This window comes from Pelecanus crispus, chromosome 3, assembly GCF_030463565.1.
Source record: "Pelecanus crispus isolate bPelCri1 chromosome 3, bPelCri1.pri, whole genome shotgun sequence".
Lineage (NCBI taxonomy): Eukaryota > Metazoa > Chordata > Aves > Pelecaniformes > Pelecanidae > Pelecanus > Pelecanus crispus.
In genome coordinates this window covers 32,143,878-32,159,625 of record NC_134645.1, presented here as the reverse complement: position 1 = coordinate 32,159,625, position 15,748 = coordinate 32,143,878, and the positions used below count along the sequence as shown (strand labels likewise).

The window sequence follows — 15,748 nt, the reverse complement described above, 5'->3', positions numbered from 1 at the left end:
AGAAAGGTCTTTCTAACTAACAAGATGTTTTCTCTATTCAGTGCCAGTGGCCACCTGTTCACTAAGAGCAAATCTGATGTGATAGCCACAGGCTAGTGCACCAGGGCTTTGTAGATACTGAGGTTTGTCAAATAGAAGAAATAGTGAGAAAGTTCAGCCAAGAGTTTTTCCGATTCCCAGGGCTTCTAAACAAAAAGGAAGGAATTGGCCAACTAGGCAATTGTTAAAATTATATGCTAACTCCACAGGTAATTTGTTTCACCATGGGATAATATTTTCACAGTCCTCACTCCCATCACCCCTATTTTCAAAGTTATTCCATACCATGCATTACTGAGGGAACAAATCACATTTTGCACCAGTAAGAGGAACAATGTAGTAAAACTGTTCTATTGTAAAATAAATTGAACTGAAACTGTGAGTTAATAAAAGGGGAGAAGTGCTCGGTTTTTTGAAGACTAGACAGTAAAAGAAACTAGAAAGTCAAATATTTGCATAATCATAACAGAGAGGTCCCAGTCTTTTTCTTTCACTTTAATCCACTTACCTCTCCAGAGACCTTTTGAAACAGAGTCTTGAACTCATCATCTATATCTTTGTTATCAACATGAGGCTAGAGGAAACAGAAGATGAGTGTGGTTTACAAGGTGTTTCTAGAAAGCGTGCTGTGGATATCGTAAAGCAGCTTTACAGGGGACTATTTACAGCAATGGAAAATGAGCACTTTCTCTGCAGCAATGGCAAAACAGTGGTACTACTTAAATCATGAACAGCCAGGGGCTGGTTTCATTTGAGAGTAAATACTTTCTAAGACTGACGAAAAAGTTTTCTTCTGCTACCAAAATAGTTTTATAAAATAGCTGCAGTGAAAATGCTGCTGCACCTGGCCATAGCAATTCAGCAGTTCTTTGGAAGTCTGCTTTTGCAATTTCTCTTGGGCTTCAGGAATACTGTTTGTTTCTATGAAAAGGATCATTCAGTGCCCTCCCTGCCTTCTCCTACCTGTACTAGGAAGGACAATTTAATGTGTTCAAGCCCAGTCAACAAGGGTGCAGTTTCTGACCCACATGGGCCCAGGTACCTGAAAATGCCTGTGAAACTAAGCCACAGAGATATGTAAAGAATCCCCATAACCAATTAATATTTTCCGTGAGCACAGACACATACTGTGATCCCAGATCAGGGGAAAAAAAAAATCTCACCCCTGTTTTGCCCCCACGTTATGAAAGAAAAGTCTGTTAAAAAAAAAAAAAAAAAACCAACAACAATTTGCCCAGTTAAGACATTTACCTCGTATGGTTTTGCAGCCACCACATCACCAATCATCCTAAGGAAAGACAGAAGAAAAAAAAAAAAACCACCACCAACATGAAATGACAAGTCTATCATTTGCCCTTAAAATAATTAGAAAAACAAGCTGTTTTAATATAAGCTGTTACCAAATGCATAGAACAAGCCCCCACATTTCCTGCTTCCTACACTTCTGTCTGTCCCACCTCTTTGAAGATACTTTCCTTGGGAAATCCAGCCATGTTGTTCTTGCCTTGTATCCAGACTCCTGTTTTTTCATTCAATGGCTGCTATTGATACAACCCTTTTTAAAACCACCTCCTCATCATCATACTCTCAAATCCCGCACTCTTCAATTGTGGGAACTTCCACTTCGCAGACCCGAGGGATCTAGTTAGCACTTGAGCGCTTGCTGGAGGCCATCTGAAGAGCCATGACTCTCTACCACCATGTGTGTGTGTCACATACGGTAGGCTACATAAGAGAACCCATCCTAGAAATGGGCCTGTATTGCTGGTTAAAGGAAAAGATAGAGCATGGGATGTGGGTGCAACAACTGACCTTTTCCTTTATGTGCTTCACCAGCAGAAGAGGAAGCTTTACAGAGGAGATACACACTCCATTTTAGCCTGTTTCTCAGAAAAAACTCGCAAGCAGAACTCTCCATTTTTGTAAGGCTCAAAAGTGGATGGCACAACAAGGTACTCTCCCCAGGGCAACTTCATGCGGCTGGAGACTTCACGCAGGTTGACATAACGATTGGACTGGGCTGCTGGTCATTTCTTTGTGAAGAAAGCACGGTTCACATGAATATCTGTGTTATTTTCCAGCTGTGGGAAATGTGGTTTTGTTAGAAACAATTTGACAATTCACTGGTAATCCAGCCACCCTTTTTCAATTTCAGTGCTTTAAAGCCTTCTCAATTTTTTTCTTAGCATAAAATAATAAATCCATGAGTGATGGCGTAAAAGATAACCACCAGGGTTCTGTCATGGGAAACAGTCAGGCAGATAATTAGAAGGTGAAAGTATCTTCCTTTATAAAGATTATGTTTTCACATGCCTCTTTACAGTCTGTGATATAAAATAAATAAAAAGATCATAATGTGTGCTCATATCTGGTCAAATTAGTACCTGTTGTACTTAAGTCGTCCATCTATTGAGCATGTTTTGCTTTCACAGGCTGCTCATGAACAAATTTCAATTTCAGAATGTTTTTGAGCAATTTGTGGTACGTGATAGATCTCCTAATTGCATAGGATTTGTAGTCTCTGATTTATTTAAGCAGACAGAAAATAATAGAACACAGTAGTAGTCACAAGGGTGAGACTTTTGGGGCCACATTAGATGATTTACCCAACTTCTATTAGTAATACTAAGGCTATTCCTTTGGATTATGTGGAAAATAGTACTTAACTTTTCCTTGATACAAATAAAGGAAACAAATAAAACATTGCATAGCTCACAAAAGAAAACACCAATGTAAGAAGAAACAGTAGTGTAAGAATAACGTCTCTGCTTTAAGCCTCATATTCATGACTTTTGCTCCACAGGGACGTCTTTCAAAAAGTGTGATTCAATGATCCACAAAAAGTGTGGGGAACATTGCGTATGGATAAGATTTCTGGCTCTCTAAGATCAGAGCATACAAAGATGTTATCAAGTATTTTATAATAATTCAGTTTTTCTGTTGTAAACTGTAGAAAAATATGGGATTTTTTTCCTCTTTTGTTTGGAAGATAATATTGGATTTGGTATTTATTCAAGAATCCCATACTTTCTCCCCACTCAACTTTAAGCTAAGTGGGACTGCAAAGATTAAGCAGCCAGATCCATATCTTTTTCGATATATAAAGTTCATTTTCCCTTTGCTTCTGCAAGGCTGTTAAAAGAACACAGTTAATTGCTGCAGGACCACACATTCATTTACTGAGAGAGAAGAAAAGGGCTGAAAAGCCAAGGGACAATTGGGAGCGCAGGCTGATGGACCTCAGTAATGAGTATAGGCTATTCCTACTGCCAAACACCCCTGGGGTCTCTTTCTTCAGGAATGAAAAGTCTCTTTACCTCAGTATTGACATCCGGGAGGATTAGGAAAGGTTGAGCGGGGTTTGTTCATTACCAGGAGCCCCAGCTCAGGACTATAAAAGGAATGGATCCACAGAGTTTGGCATTTCTTCAAAACATTAGCTACATTTTCTCAGTTTTAGAGTCCAGAGGCCCTATTCTGCCTTGACCTTTACTAAATAGCCAAATTCTGACCTCTGTTACACAAACTTAGTGGAAGCCAAATTTCAACAAGTATAAATGAAGTCTAGATTGGGACTCGGATGTCTGTAAGAAAGCCTTGTGCCCCAGTCCCTTGGAAATGGTTATTCAGAACTTGAGAAAATGGTCCAATGATCCAAGAACAAAGCCCTCCAGAAGAGCTGTCATTAGTAAGGAAGAAGTCTTCCTGGTAGCTAAATTCTCCAGTGCAAAAGGAGGCACCCATCTAGAGGCTAGAAGTCTTCAGCAGAGACTACATACATCCTGAGGAATCTGAAAGGAAGAGAAAGAGACAATGTTAAAGGGCTGCTACATACCTGCATCTATCATTAGAGGGGGAAAAAAAAAATCAGAAAAAGCCTCCTTCAGACACTTTTTTTTTCCATTTTCATTTACAACCACATATTGTAGTATCAGTTATACATGAAGTTCTAGCTTGTGCTAGAGCTGTTCCAAAGGAAAAACAGGATCTTCATCCAGAGGAATCTATACAACATTTAATTGCTTTCCTCCTGATACAGTGTTGTGAATGATACTATTGGTTGGAAATATTCGGGTAAGCCTTGAAATGTTCAGTCAGGAAAGTCAACAAGTTAGCCCCACTTTGCTAACCAGAAACAAACTGAGAATTTATTACAGCAGACCTAAAATCTACTAGTCTACTATTACTGGAATAAGATGAAAATATAAGGCTACCGTCACTAGCAATCAGCCTGAGGATGATGAGATTGTTGTAAGGCAATTATAACAAGTAACAAATTTCAAGATTTGGCCTTTCCTAAAGTAACTAAATTGCTATGTTAATTTGTACCTCCAAATATGAGGTAGCTTTTCCAAAAGCAATTAGTTGTCTTGAGAGCACAGATTCCAGTGACAGCCAAAGAGAGTGTCCTCCCAAGTCCCAAAACAGCTTTTGAAAATATCACCCATACAATGATTCTGGGGCCTGAGATGGCCCCTTGAGACCTCCAGGTCTTGTTCCTTATAACCAGCATACTAGAAGGCCAGGAGCTCAATGATGGACATATTTAGTTATTGTCAGTAGGCAGTGTGAGCTACATGACTTACAAAAGCTCTGCAGAGCAGGTAGACTTGAGCATACACCTTTTCACCTCCTGCATAGAGATCTGCTTTAGGTCACCATCTATGATGTCCTAGCTGGACCTCCTCAGGCACAGCATCAGCTGCAATGATGTAAATCTACAACAGTGCATGACCCAAATAACTTGGATCATAGTTGGATGTCTACCTGAAGTAGCTTAGTAGCCATGTCTTTCAACAGAAAATCTTCAGCTTGTTGAGAGTCACCAAGTCTACCCTGCTATGGAAAAGATCACAGAGGAGGCAGATGGGATGAAATAGGTATAAAGCACAAAAGCTCTGCTAACTTCTCCAGGGTTGTACTCAGTGACATGAGCAGACAAACATCCTTAATGTGCAAATTCAGGATGCCAATAGGCCAGGGTGCTCGGCACCACACAGGTGGTAACTCAGAAATGTGCTCATTGAGAACCATTTGTGTACACAGACACTTAGGCACTAGGGAAAACCTTTGCTAGTTTTGAACCATCCTGCACAATATATATTGGCAAAAGTCAGCCATTCCCATCTGCTCCCACCTGTGCTGGTTAATGATCTTCATCCAGTGGAATCTATACAACATTTAATTGCTTTTCTCCAGATATGATATTGGGAATTATAATACTGGTTGGAAATTTTTATATTTGCTTCTCTCCCCTCACATCACAGAAATTAGAGGTGACGCTGTAGATTTTTTTCCCTACATTACATTTTTAGAGAGAGAATCAACACTGGAAGAATCAGAAGAAGAAAAAAAAAATTACTAAACCAGAACAACAGCACGGTAGACAATGAACCAAATCAATTTTCAAATGCAAGGGAAAAATAATAATAAAAAAAGAAAGTGACTACTGAGCGCTAACGATAGGCTGTAATCAGAAACACTTAACTGGAATTACCAGGCACCCTGAGCCTGCCCCCATTCAGATTTTGTAAGAGAAAGCTTTCAATGAGACTGTTGCTAAATTATTGCCTCTAGTTTTACATTGCTGTCCTGTTAAAGTGGGACAAAAACTGAGCCTAAATTTATCTGAATCTTCCCATGTTATGTGGGTCAGGAAGAAACAAGAGAAGGATTTGAATCATCTTGCAAAATCCAGTTCTTATTGAAGTGTAGTGCTGAATGTCAAGATGTAGCACATGGCTAATTTTTTCCAGCATAACAGAACAGGGAATAAAGCCTTTAATCAGGAACAAACTTTATGTGATAGAGCAAAAAGCTAATACTAAGCAGAGCTTCTCCATTTTCTTCTGTCTCCTGTGGTTCTTCTGCATCAAGCCCACCAGTATAGTACAGCATGGCTCATTCAAACTCCCTTCATGGTCATCATCTGGTTCATCCAACTGGATTTTAAACTGGGGATTGGTCCAGTATGTTGCTAAGAATTCCCAAGGTGAGACAAAAAGGAGGAGATTTTGCTGTCATTGTAGCCAAGATGGCTGTCACTAGAACTACAGAAAATATCTCTTTGGAAGGACTTTTGCCTGGAGTTTTTCCAGTCCTTTCCATTACATTATATGTTTTTATCTTTTCACAACTATGCTGAATATCAGATGGGGCCATGGCAAATCAGAGCACCAAGGTATTTCCTGAGGAGTAATGACCAACAGGGAGGAGCTGATAGTGTTAATTCCAGCCAGTCATTTATCTCTAGGAAACGTCCTTGGCCAAGGCTGTTATTGTTGCAAGAGGACCAAATGCCAGAAAGCCTCTCTAGAGGTCTAACCTGAAAATGAATGGGAAACAACACTGCCACTGAACTGTGACACTTTCCTGGCCTACCCAACCCTTTAGAGGATTACTCCAGTCAGTAGCAAAAGCCCTGTAAGCAGGAAAAGCAGACAGAACAAAAAAACTAATACAGCCATGAATTAATTGCTTAGTGGGTTGGTAATCCCTGACATGGAAGTAAGTGCGAATTAGATCTTGGTTTAGGCTGCCAAGCTTTTGCTTACTATCTAAACCATGCAGAAAGAGCTGCACCTCCAAGCCCTTCCCACCAAAGCCCCCTCTGGTTCACAAGCATTTATTCTGATTGTTGTGTTGGTATTTCTCTAAGTGCCCACTTGGCTGGGTCTCCACCTTGGTAGTTCAAGCAGCCCCCAGCAGTCGAACCCCGTCTCCACTGTTCATTAAACAGGGTCACGTCCCATTTATGGACCTTGTTGCTTGTCAGCATGTTGGAAGTCAAGTTGCAGATCTCAAGGCGGGTGAACTGCCTTCAAAAATCTGAAAATGCCATCCTGATGCACAAAAAGACCAGGGTTAATCCATCAGCCTGCAACAGTCGAGGCAAGTGCGAATGGATGTCTCTCCCAACAGGGCAGCAAACCTTGGTACTACAGAGCTGCCCAAAGACCCATTTAATTGAACTCTGAAGTTAGGAACTGGCTTTTGGGAAACAAAATTTCCCACTCCCTGAAAGAGCTGTATCTCCTGGAGGCAGTTCTTCTCAACAGTTGTTACACATTATGGGCTCAGTCATACCATTTTCTGTCATCCCCAGCCGTGGGCAATCCCTCATGGATCATATTTCATAAGTAAATTCACTAAAATTGGTGGAACAAAATGTGCAAGGAGATGCCATTTAATGGAAATAAAGTTGGCCCTTATGAAAGAGTCACTCTGTAGAAAAACAGTCTCAGTTTGTGTTTTGCTTTAATTCTATCGTTAATGTTTGTTTTTACCATTCCTAGTAGGTTTGCATGCGTGACAGCCCTTGATCACTTCATGCCGCAAGCAGAGGTCTGTTCTCATTTCTCAGTGCCTTATGGCCCATATAGCTAATTGCACTGAAAGACAGTGGGCATTTATCTTTCCAGTCTAGGACAGAGTGACATGGATTCAGACTGATCCATATAATCAGCTAACTGGGATGAGCTTTCCATTAGGTCTGGGTAAACAGACTCTTCCCAAGCTGGTAATCTGAACTTTTTCATTAGTGTGTAGCATTCAGGCAAAAAAACAAACCTCAAAATATAGAGCAGCTGAGGTTCATTCTTGCCACCTCATTAATTTTATTACCATCTGGTCTCTATATTTTGGAAAAGCTCTGAGTTATACAAGCTCCACTAAAAGGTAATATTTGAATGGGAAGGGAGATAAACAAGAGGCTAACAACACACACATGTCATTATTAACCCCCTTGGTGCTGGCACTTTCTCTCCATCCAACTGAAAAGACTGCTTAAAAAGCATACATGCACATAAAATGTCCAAAAGATTAACCTGGCTGAATGATTCTCACCAAAACTCTCCATCATCTACTTGCTTATCCAGCGCCTGGTTTAGTTTGGGATCAATGTAATTCCATTCAGGAGCACTGCAGACAAAGCACAGAAGCAAGCTGTTCAGTTGTATTTTATTCTACAAGATCAGAGAGTTAGGCTCTATCTTTGGTAACAGATGATAAAGGAGTATGTATTTCTTCAACAACTAGACCTTCTGCCCCTCACAATGGTGGTACGCACTGCAACCTGTCTATACAAGGCTGGAATCAGACTGCAACCATATTTGCAACAAATAAGCCTTAAATTGAATCATCACTGCCAGGTGCCAGAATGTACAAATATCGCAGACTGGCTGGATTAGGTAACACAGAGCCTGAAAGTTGGGCAGAGCTTCTCCATTGTAAGATCTGTTGGGATGCCTGATAATCTCCCTAGGGAAATGATATAAGCTCCACTGTTGGGATCACCAAAGAACAAGAAAGCAAAAAAGGTGGGATTAGAAAATGTACTGCAGGTAACAGTATCGCTCCTTTTCCATTCTGATGTTACTGTGCAACAAGGGGGATTGTGCTCTGATCTGCTCCCACATGACAGTGCAGCTCTGCACCTGCCTCAGCAGGGCTGTGCCATGGTAAAACAGCTGCAAGAAAACCAGGACATGGCATGTGTGCCTGAAGCACCTTATCTTGGGGCTGGGCAAAGCAGCTCTGATAAAGGTAAGAATAATTCCAATGTTTATCTCTGTTATACAACATCAGCACCAGTATTGCAGTCAGTCAGGACAGGAAACTGAAATCTCAAAGCATTGTGTGAAAAAACATCATGGCCCAAATGAAAGGAAAATTTATGCCATTCTAAATATAAAAATGAAAGAGGTGTTGTCACTGCCATTTTCATGAGATTCCAAGGTAGTTGAAGCCCAGACAGTTTCTGAAGAATTTTCACTTCTGGATCCTTAGCTTAGTCAATATCCCCATTTTTTCAAGATTCTCTAGTAAAAACCAAATACTGGTCTGATTTAGAGCACAGCAGCCTTAGAGTTGAAGCAGAGGCACAACGGTTTAGTCCTGCTGTACTCTCAGGAATGGGATTGGTTTGCATATCCTACAAAGGTCCTGGCACCATCAGTAGGGTCAATATGAGAAAAGTTGTCTTGTAAAATAACGTGGATATGGCTTGCATTGGGCTGCTCACAATTAAAATGTGGGCTGTTCTCTCTTATTAGAAAGCTCTGCCTCAGGTAGGGAAGAATGTCCGCTGGGCAGAGCAGATCAATATCTAACCTTGCTAATAAATTAATAGTGTTTTATTCCAACTGATTTAGTATCTCTCGTAAATGCACTTCATGATTGGATTAACTGCATAGTCCCAATTTTATTTATAAGATACCAAAATACACTGAAGAGAGAGAAGCAGGGGCATATAAAAACCTACTTATCACTCCAAGCTCCAGTCCATTCCACTTCACCCCAGGGATTTCTAAGCCTTATTAGTTTCTCTGGCTGTCCTCGGTAATATACCTAAAAGATCCACAACAAACAGAGCCTGAGCACTTCCATTATTCCAATCATCACAGGGCAATTGCTTTTCAGAAGGATAAAACATGATTTGTACTTGAGTGATGCAGTCTATTACAATTTGCAATAGTTAAAAGACACCTAGATACCTTCCACCCTTATTTTACATTATCCTGTGCCACCAAGTGAGCCATTAGCTGCAGCACTCACCATTTCATATAATGACAGCAACCTGCAAGGAAAAACATCAGCTACAAAACAGCAGAATATCTACGTCCTCAAAAGCAGGAGACGTCGCACAACACAGTAAGGTTGGAAAGACGTTATTTGGCATGGACTCCTCTGTAATGATTCCAGTTTCAGAGCAGCAGGAGTATCCAGGGCTCACTGTGAAGGTGAGACTAATGGAGGAGTTCATGAAAGAGGCTTTTATTCCTTTCCCATTAGTGCTGATTGGCAAAGTACACGCTCCCACCTCATGCAGTAGGAACACATGGGGAAATGGCTGCCTCCTCTCCTGTTTCTCCTTTCCGTACCCTCCATTTGCAGCAACAGCTTGGCCCACCTTTACATTTTGTATTCCAGTCTGATGGTACAACACAAGTTGCAGACTGCACAGTGTACTCTATATAACTACCAGTACAGGGATTTCAACCTGTCTAAGTACTACAGATACTTTCTTTTTCTGTAAGAGGGTCCATAAGATAGCACCATTTTTATTTGGTCAGTCACAGAAAGACATCAGAAAGTTGAAGGCACTGCAGTACTGCAACCCCAAGCTGTTTTGTATGATGGCCCTGGAGAGGCTGGCTTACCTCTTCTGCTCCAGTGACAGAATAAGCATGTCCCTTTACCAGCTTCAGACATGTGATTGCTTCTATTTCAGCTGCAGGAATTCTCTGGGGCAATAAAAGTATACACATTTAGGACTATATATTGTGTACAAACACAGCTTTCATGAGCAAATTAATATGGGGGAAGATATCCAAAGTGGTATGCACAATGAATTTCAATATTCCTGATGCAAAGTATATTAAACAGAGGTGAGATCCACAGCAAAAGTTCACCTCTACAGTTTCATGCCCCTAAATATGCAGTCCTAGCACAGCAGAGATTCAAGAATATATAATGAAATCTAAATCTAAATCCAGTTCCCAGCTCAGGTAACAGATCCAGTCACCTGCGAAGAAGTGTTCATGTGAATTCGGCTCTAGCCTGCCTCAGTTGAGATCCAGCACACCAAAATTTCAACTCTGGTAATCCTATATGCCATAAACCAAGATTTCAAACAAGATAATGAAATGGGATGTGAAAGGTGTGGAGTTTCAAAAACATGTACAAACATCATTACTGCGTCCAGCTCTGGGGCCCTCAGCACAAGGACATGGACCTGTTGGAGCATGTGATCAAAAATGATCCGAGGGCTGGAGCACCTCTCCTACGAGGACAGACTGAGGGAGTTGGGGTTGTTCAGCCTGGAGAAGAGAAGGCTGCGAGGACACCTTATTGCGGCCTTCCAGTACTTAAAGGGGGCCTACAGGAAGGATGGGGAGAATCTTTTTAGCAAGGCCTGCTGTGACAGAACAAGGAATAATGGATTTAAACTAAAGAAGAATAGATTTAGACTAGACATAAGAAAGAAATTTTTTACAATGAGGGTGGTGAAGCACTGGAACAGGTTGCCCAGAGAGGTGGTAGAGGCCCCATCCCTGGAAACATTCCAGGTCAAGTTGGACGGGGCTCTGAGCAACCTGATCTGGTTAAAGCTGTCCCTGCTCACTGCAGGGGGGTTGGGCTAGATGACCTCTAAAGGTCCCTTCCAACCCAAAGCATTCTACGATTCTATGATTCTATGATCATCTGTAACTTGAGAGAATTTGTATTACAGGTGTCAATAATCTTTAGGATTGAAAACCAAAGCCAGAATCAGACTACAGGCTACAACAAAATATCTCAAAGAGTTTGTCTCTGGCAGTTGCATGTCTAGAGCTGAAATTACACAGAACTTGAATGAGAAAAGATACTCAGAGAATGAAAACAGAGTTTGGGAAGACCACTTCCCAGTTCATGGATGCAAGTATTATCACAGGCTGTCTTGTAAAAAGGGAGGCATGACAAGAGTTGGTTATTTAGAAGTTCATCCAAAGTTTTTTATAGCTGAAATCAACAAAAGTCTAAAAGTCTCCCATTAATTGTAGTATGCTGTTAATTCAGACCTTCCTACCTACTTCTAACATTGGTCTGAGCTTTTGTTACAATATGGTCCAGAGCCCTGAGAAGAAGAGTGAGAAGAGTAAAGCGGTGGCAGTCTCTTACACCAATGGAACAGCCAAGCAACGACCCAGCTCTCAGAGCCTTCTGGATGATTTGGTAGAGGTTTGAAGGAGCCTTCTGCAGCTCACAGGACTCGGAAATGCCTCCAGTAAAATCCTCAAAGCCCTCCATAGTGGACCCTCCTGCAAGAGCTTCATAAGAGCCGTTCAACCTGTAGGGGAGATGACAAAAGCTATATAAGGGGTCATCTCCACTTGCAAGCATTGGCACTGCAGAAAGAAGGGTTCTAATTTAGTATCCCTCAGCCTGTGTGATCACCAGTGTGACCTGGGGCACCAGAAGTAAAGCCCCTTGAAACAGATGGTTAGCAATACCCTTTATGGACCTAGAGGAAACTGTAAATAATGGGTGGAATGGAGGCGCATTTGAGTGAAGTGTGTTGTGTCTAACGCCACAACCACCTGGGCAGTCAACATCTGCAAACCCAGGAGCACTGCCTCCTGCTTAGCCACCACACTTGGCATAGGCTTTCTCCAGCAGCGTGCTCCAGAACTTGTTGCCTTCCTCTGAGTGCACAAAGAGCAGTTTCCTGTTCTTGGTGGGCAGCCTGTCGTCCACCACGACGTCCACCCACTCCCCATACTGCCAGAACTGATGAAAAGAAGAAAGGAAAACATGATGAGGGCTGGTGTGCACATAATAGCTCCACACTACCATCTTTCTACCCCTTCACCTGTCATCAGTTCCCCCTGGATAAGTCACTGTAAGGTTTCATTCCCATGTTGGACTCCTCTCCCTTGTAATAGAGGCAAACTCTTCCCAGCCCTGTGAAGTGCTGAGCAGGCTTCTTAGCACTGTATTAAATTTTGCTGATAGGTAATATTAACAGCAACTTGTTGCACATAACATTTGGAACACTGTCTGTGCTCCACACAGAGCTTACATGGTGGAGAGTCTAGAAAGCTAGCATGTAGACAGGATACTCTAAACTCTCTTTTCTTTTCACCTCTTTTCTTGTCTACTCTTTTAAGGCCCAATCCACTGGAAAAAAAACCCCAATGCCCCTGTAAAAATTCTGCAAGGAGAGGTCACCCAAAGGGGAAGCACTCAATAGTGCTAATCCCCTCTGAAGATACTGGGAAACACATGAAACATTGCTAATGTTGATTTTTTGCCTGAACGCTAGAACCACTTACTCCATAATTTGATTCAGTGCTGAAAGGAAAGAAGATAATTCACACAATAACCCCTCTGCTGACATGAGCTGGTGGAATGGATAGGTATGTGCTCTATAACATCTGTCCTCACCAAAACACCTCCTTTAGCTTTGCAGAGTGAATCCATACTGCTCACACCTGAGCCTAACCTCTAGTCAAAGCAGGCTGGCTCAGTTCCAAGACACTGGGTCTGCAGGCAAGGAAATTCAGGCAAAGGCACAGGGAGGGAAGGGAAGGAGGAGAAACCACATCAGCCTGAATCCACTCTCAACAGTCGGCGGTGACAGAGCTTGGCTTGACTCACGTGGCATGATGGTTTGGCTCAGTTTAAAAAACCTGTGTAACTCACCAGAGCCCTATCAGCTGTAAGACAGCAGAACCTAGCCGGTGAGCAGGTGTCACTTAATGTTATTTAACTCTGTTCTTTTCTTCTCCCCATCTCCCCCACCAATTTCACTTACATGCTGTAATTCTTGAATATTTAGCCTGGGCCAAACACAAAAAAAAAATCTGCTTTTAGCTAAATACTAGCTAGCATTTTCCTCTTTTATTCTCAATACTCTGATCATATAGATACCTGGAAATGAAAGATCCCAGCATAGTCCTTCTGGAAACTCTGAGCCTTGGGAACAACACGGTACAGAACATCTGGATTCAAAGTGAGAGATGCAATGGCAGCTAGGAGCCACCAATCACCTAAAAACACATACATTACAAGGCAGAAAAGTTAATTAATAAATAGGGGTTTGCCAAGTTGATCCTTACAACATTATGTCACACTCCCATCTAGAATAAAATGCCAGCATTAAGTGCTTTGCAAGGTCCTGCCAGACTCAGTATTTGTTCAGCAATCCCTTCTTGTTTTGTTGTGTTATTTATCTCTTTTGCTTATTTTCCACTCACCCAGACTGCATAGGTATCTTGGGGCCTCTAAGGCTGATCTTGGTGGTAATTTCAGTGGTCTAGTTTGGACTTTGCTATTGCAATTTTTAATGAAGCTATGAAAGCAGGTTGCTTTATCTAAGCTTGTTAATGCCCTCAGGACACCAAGAACATAGCCAGAGAGAGAAGGCATTTGAGGTATGTGGCTTGCAAAGCCTGGCTGGGCAGTACAGAGTTAATGACCTGGGGTACTTTAACTAGACCCAAGCCAGCACACCTGGGAGAGGCAAGGTCTTAGAAGGTGTCCAGAAGAGGGCAAAAGCTCTGGGTTGATAGAAGGGTGGTGGGACTTCCATTCATATCTTTTGGAGAAGATTCAATGGATAGCAGGAACATTCATGTGGCTATTCCTTCTTAGCCCTTTCTTTGAAGGTCTGAATTTGAACCAGCATATAGGGCTATTGCTACAGATTTGCCTGTGAGTCTAATGGGAACTGAAGTCTCCTGGGAACTCTGCAAGGAGGTGAGTCCTTTCTCTGGCCCACTCCTTATCCTGGAAAGGATGGGAATACCTAGCCCTTGCTGGAGGCTGGCTATCTCGCAGCTCGAGCTGTTTGCTGGGTTACCTGCTTGTTGTGGATTGGAGGTTGGGTAAGTGGAAGCCTCTGTCACACCAAAGGTGGTGCACCTGGGAAACTCAGTGACTCACGGGTTTCTTACAGCATTTGCATACTGCAAACAGTAGGAAGAACTTTTGTGGTTCTGTGTTATTTCTGAGGTGTGCAGAAAGTCTAGGAAAACAAAGCTGCTCTGAAGGTACTAACATTTTCCTCATTACCTGTGGATTATCTGTGCCAAGACATAGTTTCTTTGTGCAGGTGTATATTCTGCAGAAGGGATTGGTGTAACAGCTCTTGCTTCAGTGGAAATAAGCTAACAGAGAAACCAAGGAAAGAGTTTAATCTGTAGCATGATTTGCTATCTTAGAGCAGCAGTTAACTTCTTATATTGACTTGAGCTTTATGATTTAGTGCCATGACTAATATAACTGTAAAGGTAAGATATGGGGACTTGCCTGGTGCTGTGTGCTCCCTGCTGCCTGTTCCCCCCTGGGAAGTACTCAGATGCCTCCTACAAGCTGAGCAAGAAAGAGCTGTTCCCAGTTAGGCAAGCAGTGACTTGAGAAATGCCTATGAATTGCCCCTGGTGTGGTGACCTGTAACCACCTGAGCTGGCTGATCTGGTCTGGGTGCAAAACTGTGATCCACTCAGTGTGCCAGCCCAGGCATTTCCAATGAGAAGGGAAAACCTAGTATTAGTATGTGAGGTGTCACTTGAGCCTTCCTTGAGGATTGCTCTTTGTCATCCTGGCTGTCACATTCAGGAAAGAGCATTCAGGCTGGAAGAGGGTAGAAAATGGCTGGGTTACCTGCTTCTTGCATTTCCATCTACTTGAATTTCTTATGAGAAGAGGTTAAAAAAAGCTTGTCCTATGCAAGTGAAGTTTGAAGAGGAAGTATGAGGCAGATTAAATGCTACTTTGCAGAAAAGCTGTTTGAGCCAAGAGCTCTTACTTGAAAGGTAAGATTTCCCTTGCAGAAGAGACAACAAATTAAAATAAAAGGGTTGTGAGATGTTTAAACTGGAAATAGGAAAAAGTTGCTGCTGTGTGTATAGAAGAGAAAGTCCAAAAACCTCAGCCTGTAGAACAACTATGAGCAAAAAATCTTCTCAAGCTCGTCTTCAGCCTAGCTCTTTTACAAATTATTTTGCATTCTGTGGAAGAGGGCTCAACTCACTGGCCTGGAAGGTTCCTCCCAGCCTTAGGTACCTATGTGTAAAATAAGCAAAATCCGGGAGAGCACAAGGCAGGGGGAAAAAAGGCTTTAAGAACCTCCTCTTCCAAGAAAATGTAGATGCAGGAAAAAATGAGACTGAAAACAATCAGACCTGCTTTGTATCTATTTTTTTTTGAGGCTTTCCTTGGTATG

General features: G+C 42.0%; 1 protein-coding gene across 1 annotated transcript in view; it reads right to left on the bottom strand.

Annotated features, from left to right (window-relative positions):
• LOC104031389 (calpain-8) overlaps nt 1-15,748 on the bottom strand; it is a 37,703-nt gene that overhangs the window by 9,870 nt on the left and 12,085 nt on the right. The window contains 12 exon segments of the mRNA XM_009483413.2: nt 548-613; nt 1,291-1,327; nt 1,909-2,120; nt 3,819-3,866; nt 5,865-6,016; nt 6,721-6,881; nt 7,885-7,959; nt 9,302-9,387; nt 10,200-10,283; nt 11,701-11,869; nt 12,176-12,309; nt 13,453-13,571. Coding sequence (XP_009481688.2) covers nt 548-613; nt 1,291-1,327; nt 1,909-2,120; nt 3,819-3,866; nt 5,865-6,016; nt 6,721-6,881; nt 7,885-7,959; nt 9,302-9,387; nt 10,200-10,283; nt 11,701-11,869; nt 12,176-12,309; nt 13,453-13,571 — 1,343 coding nt within the window.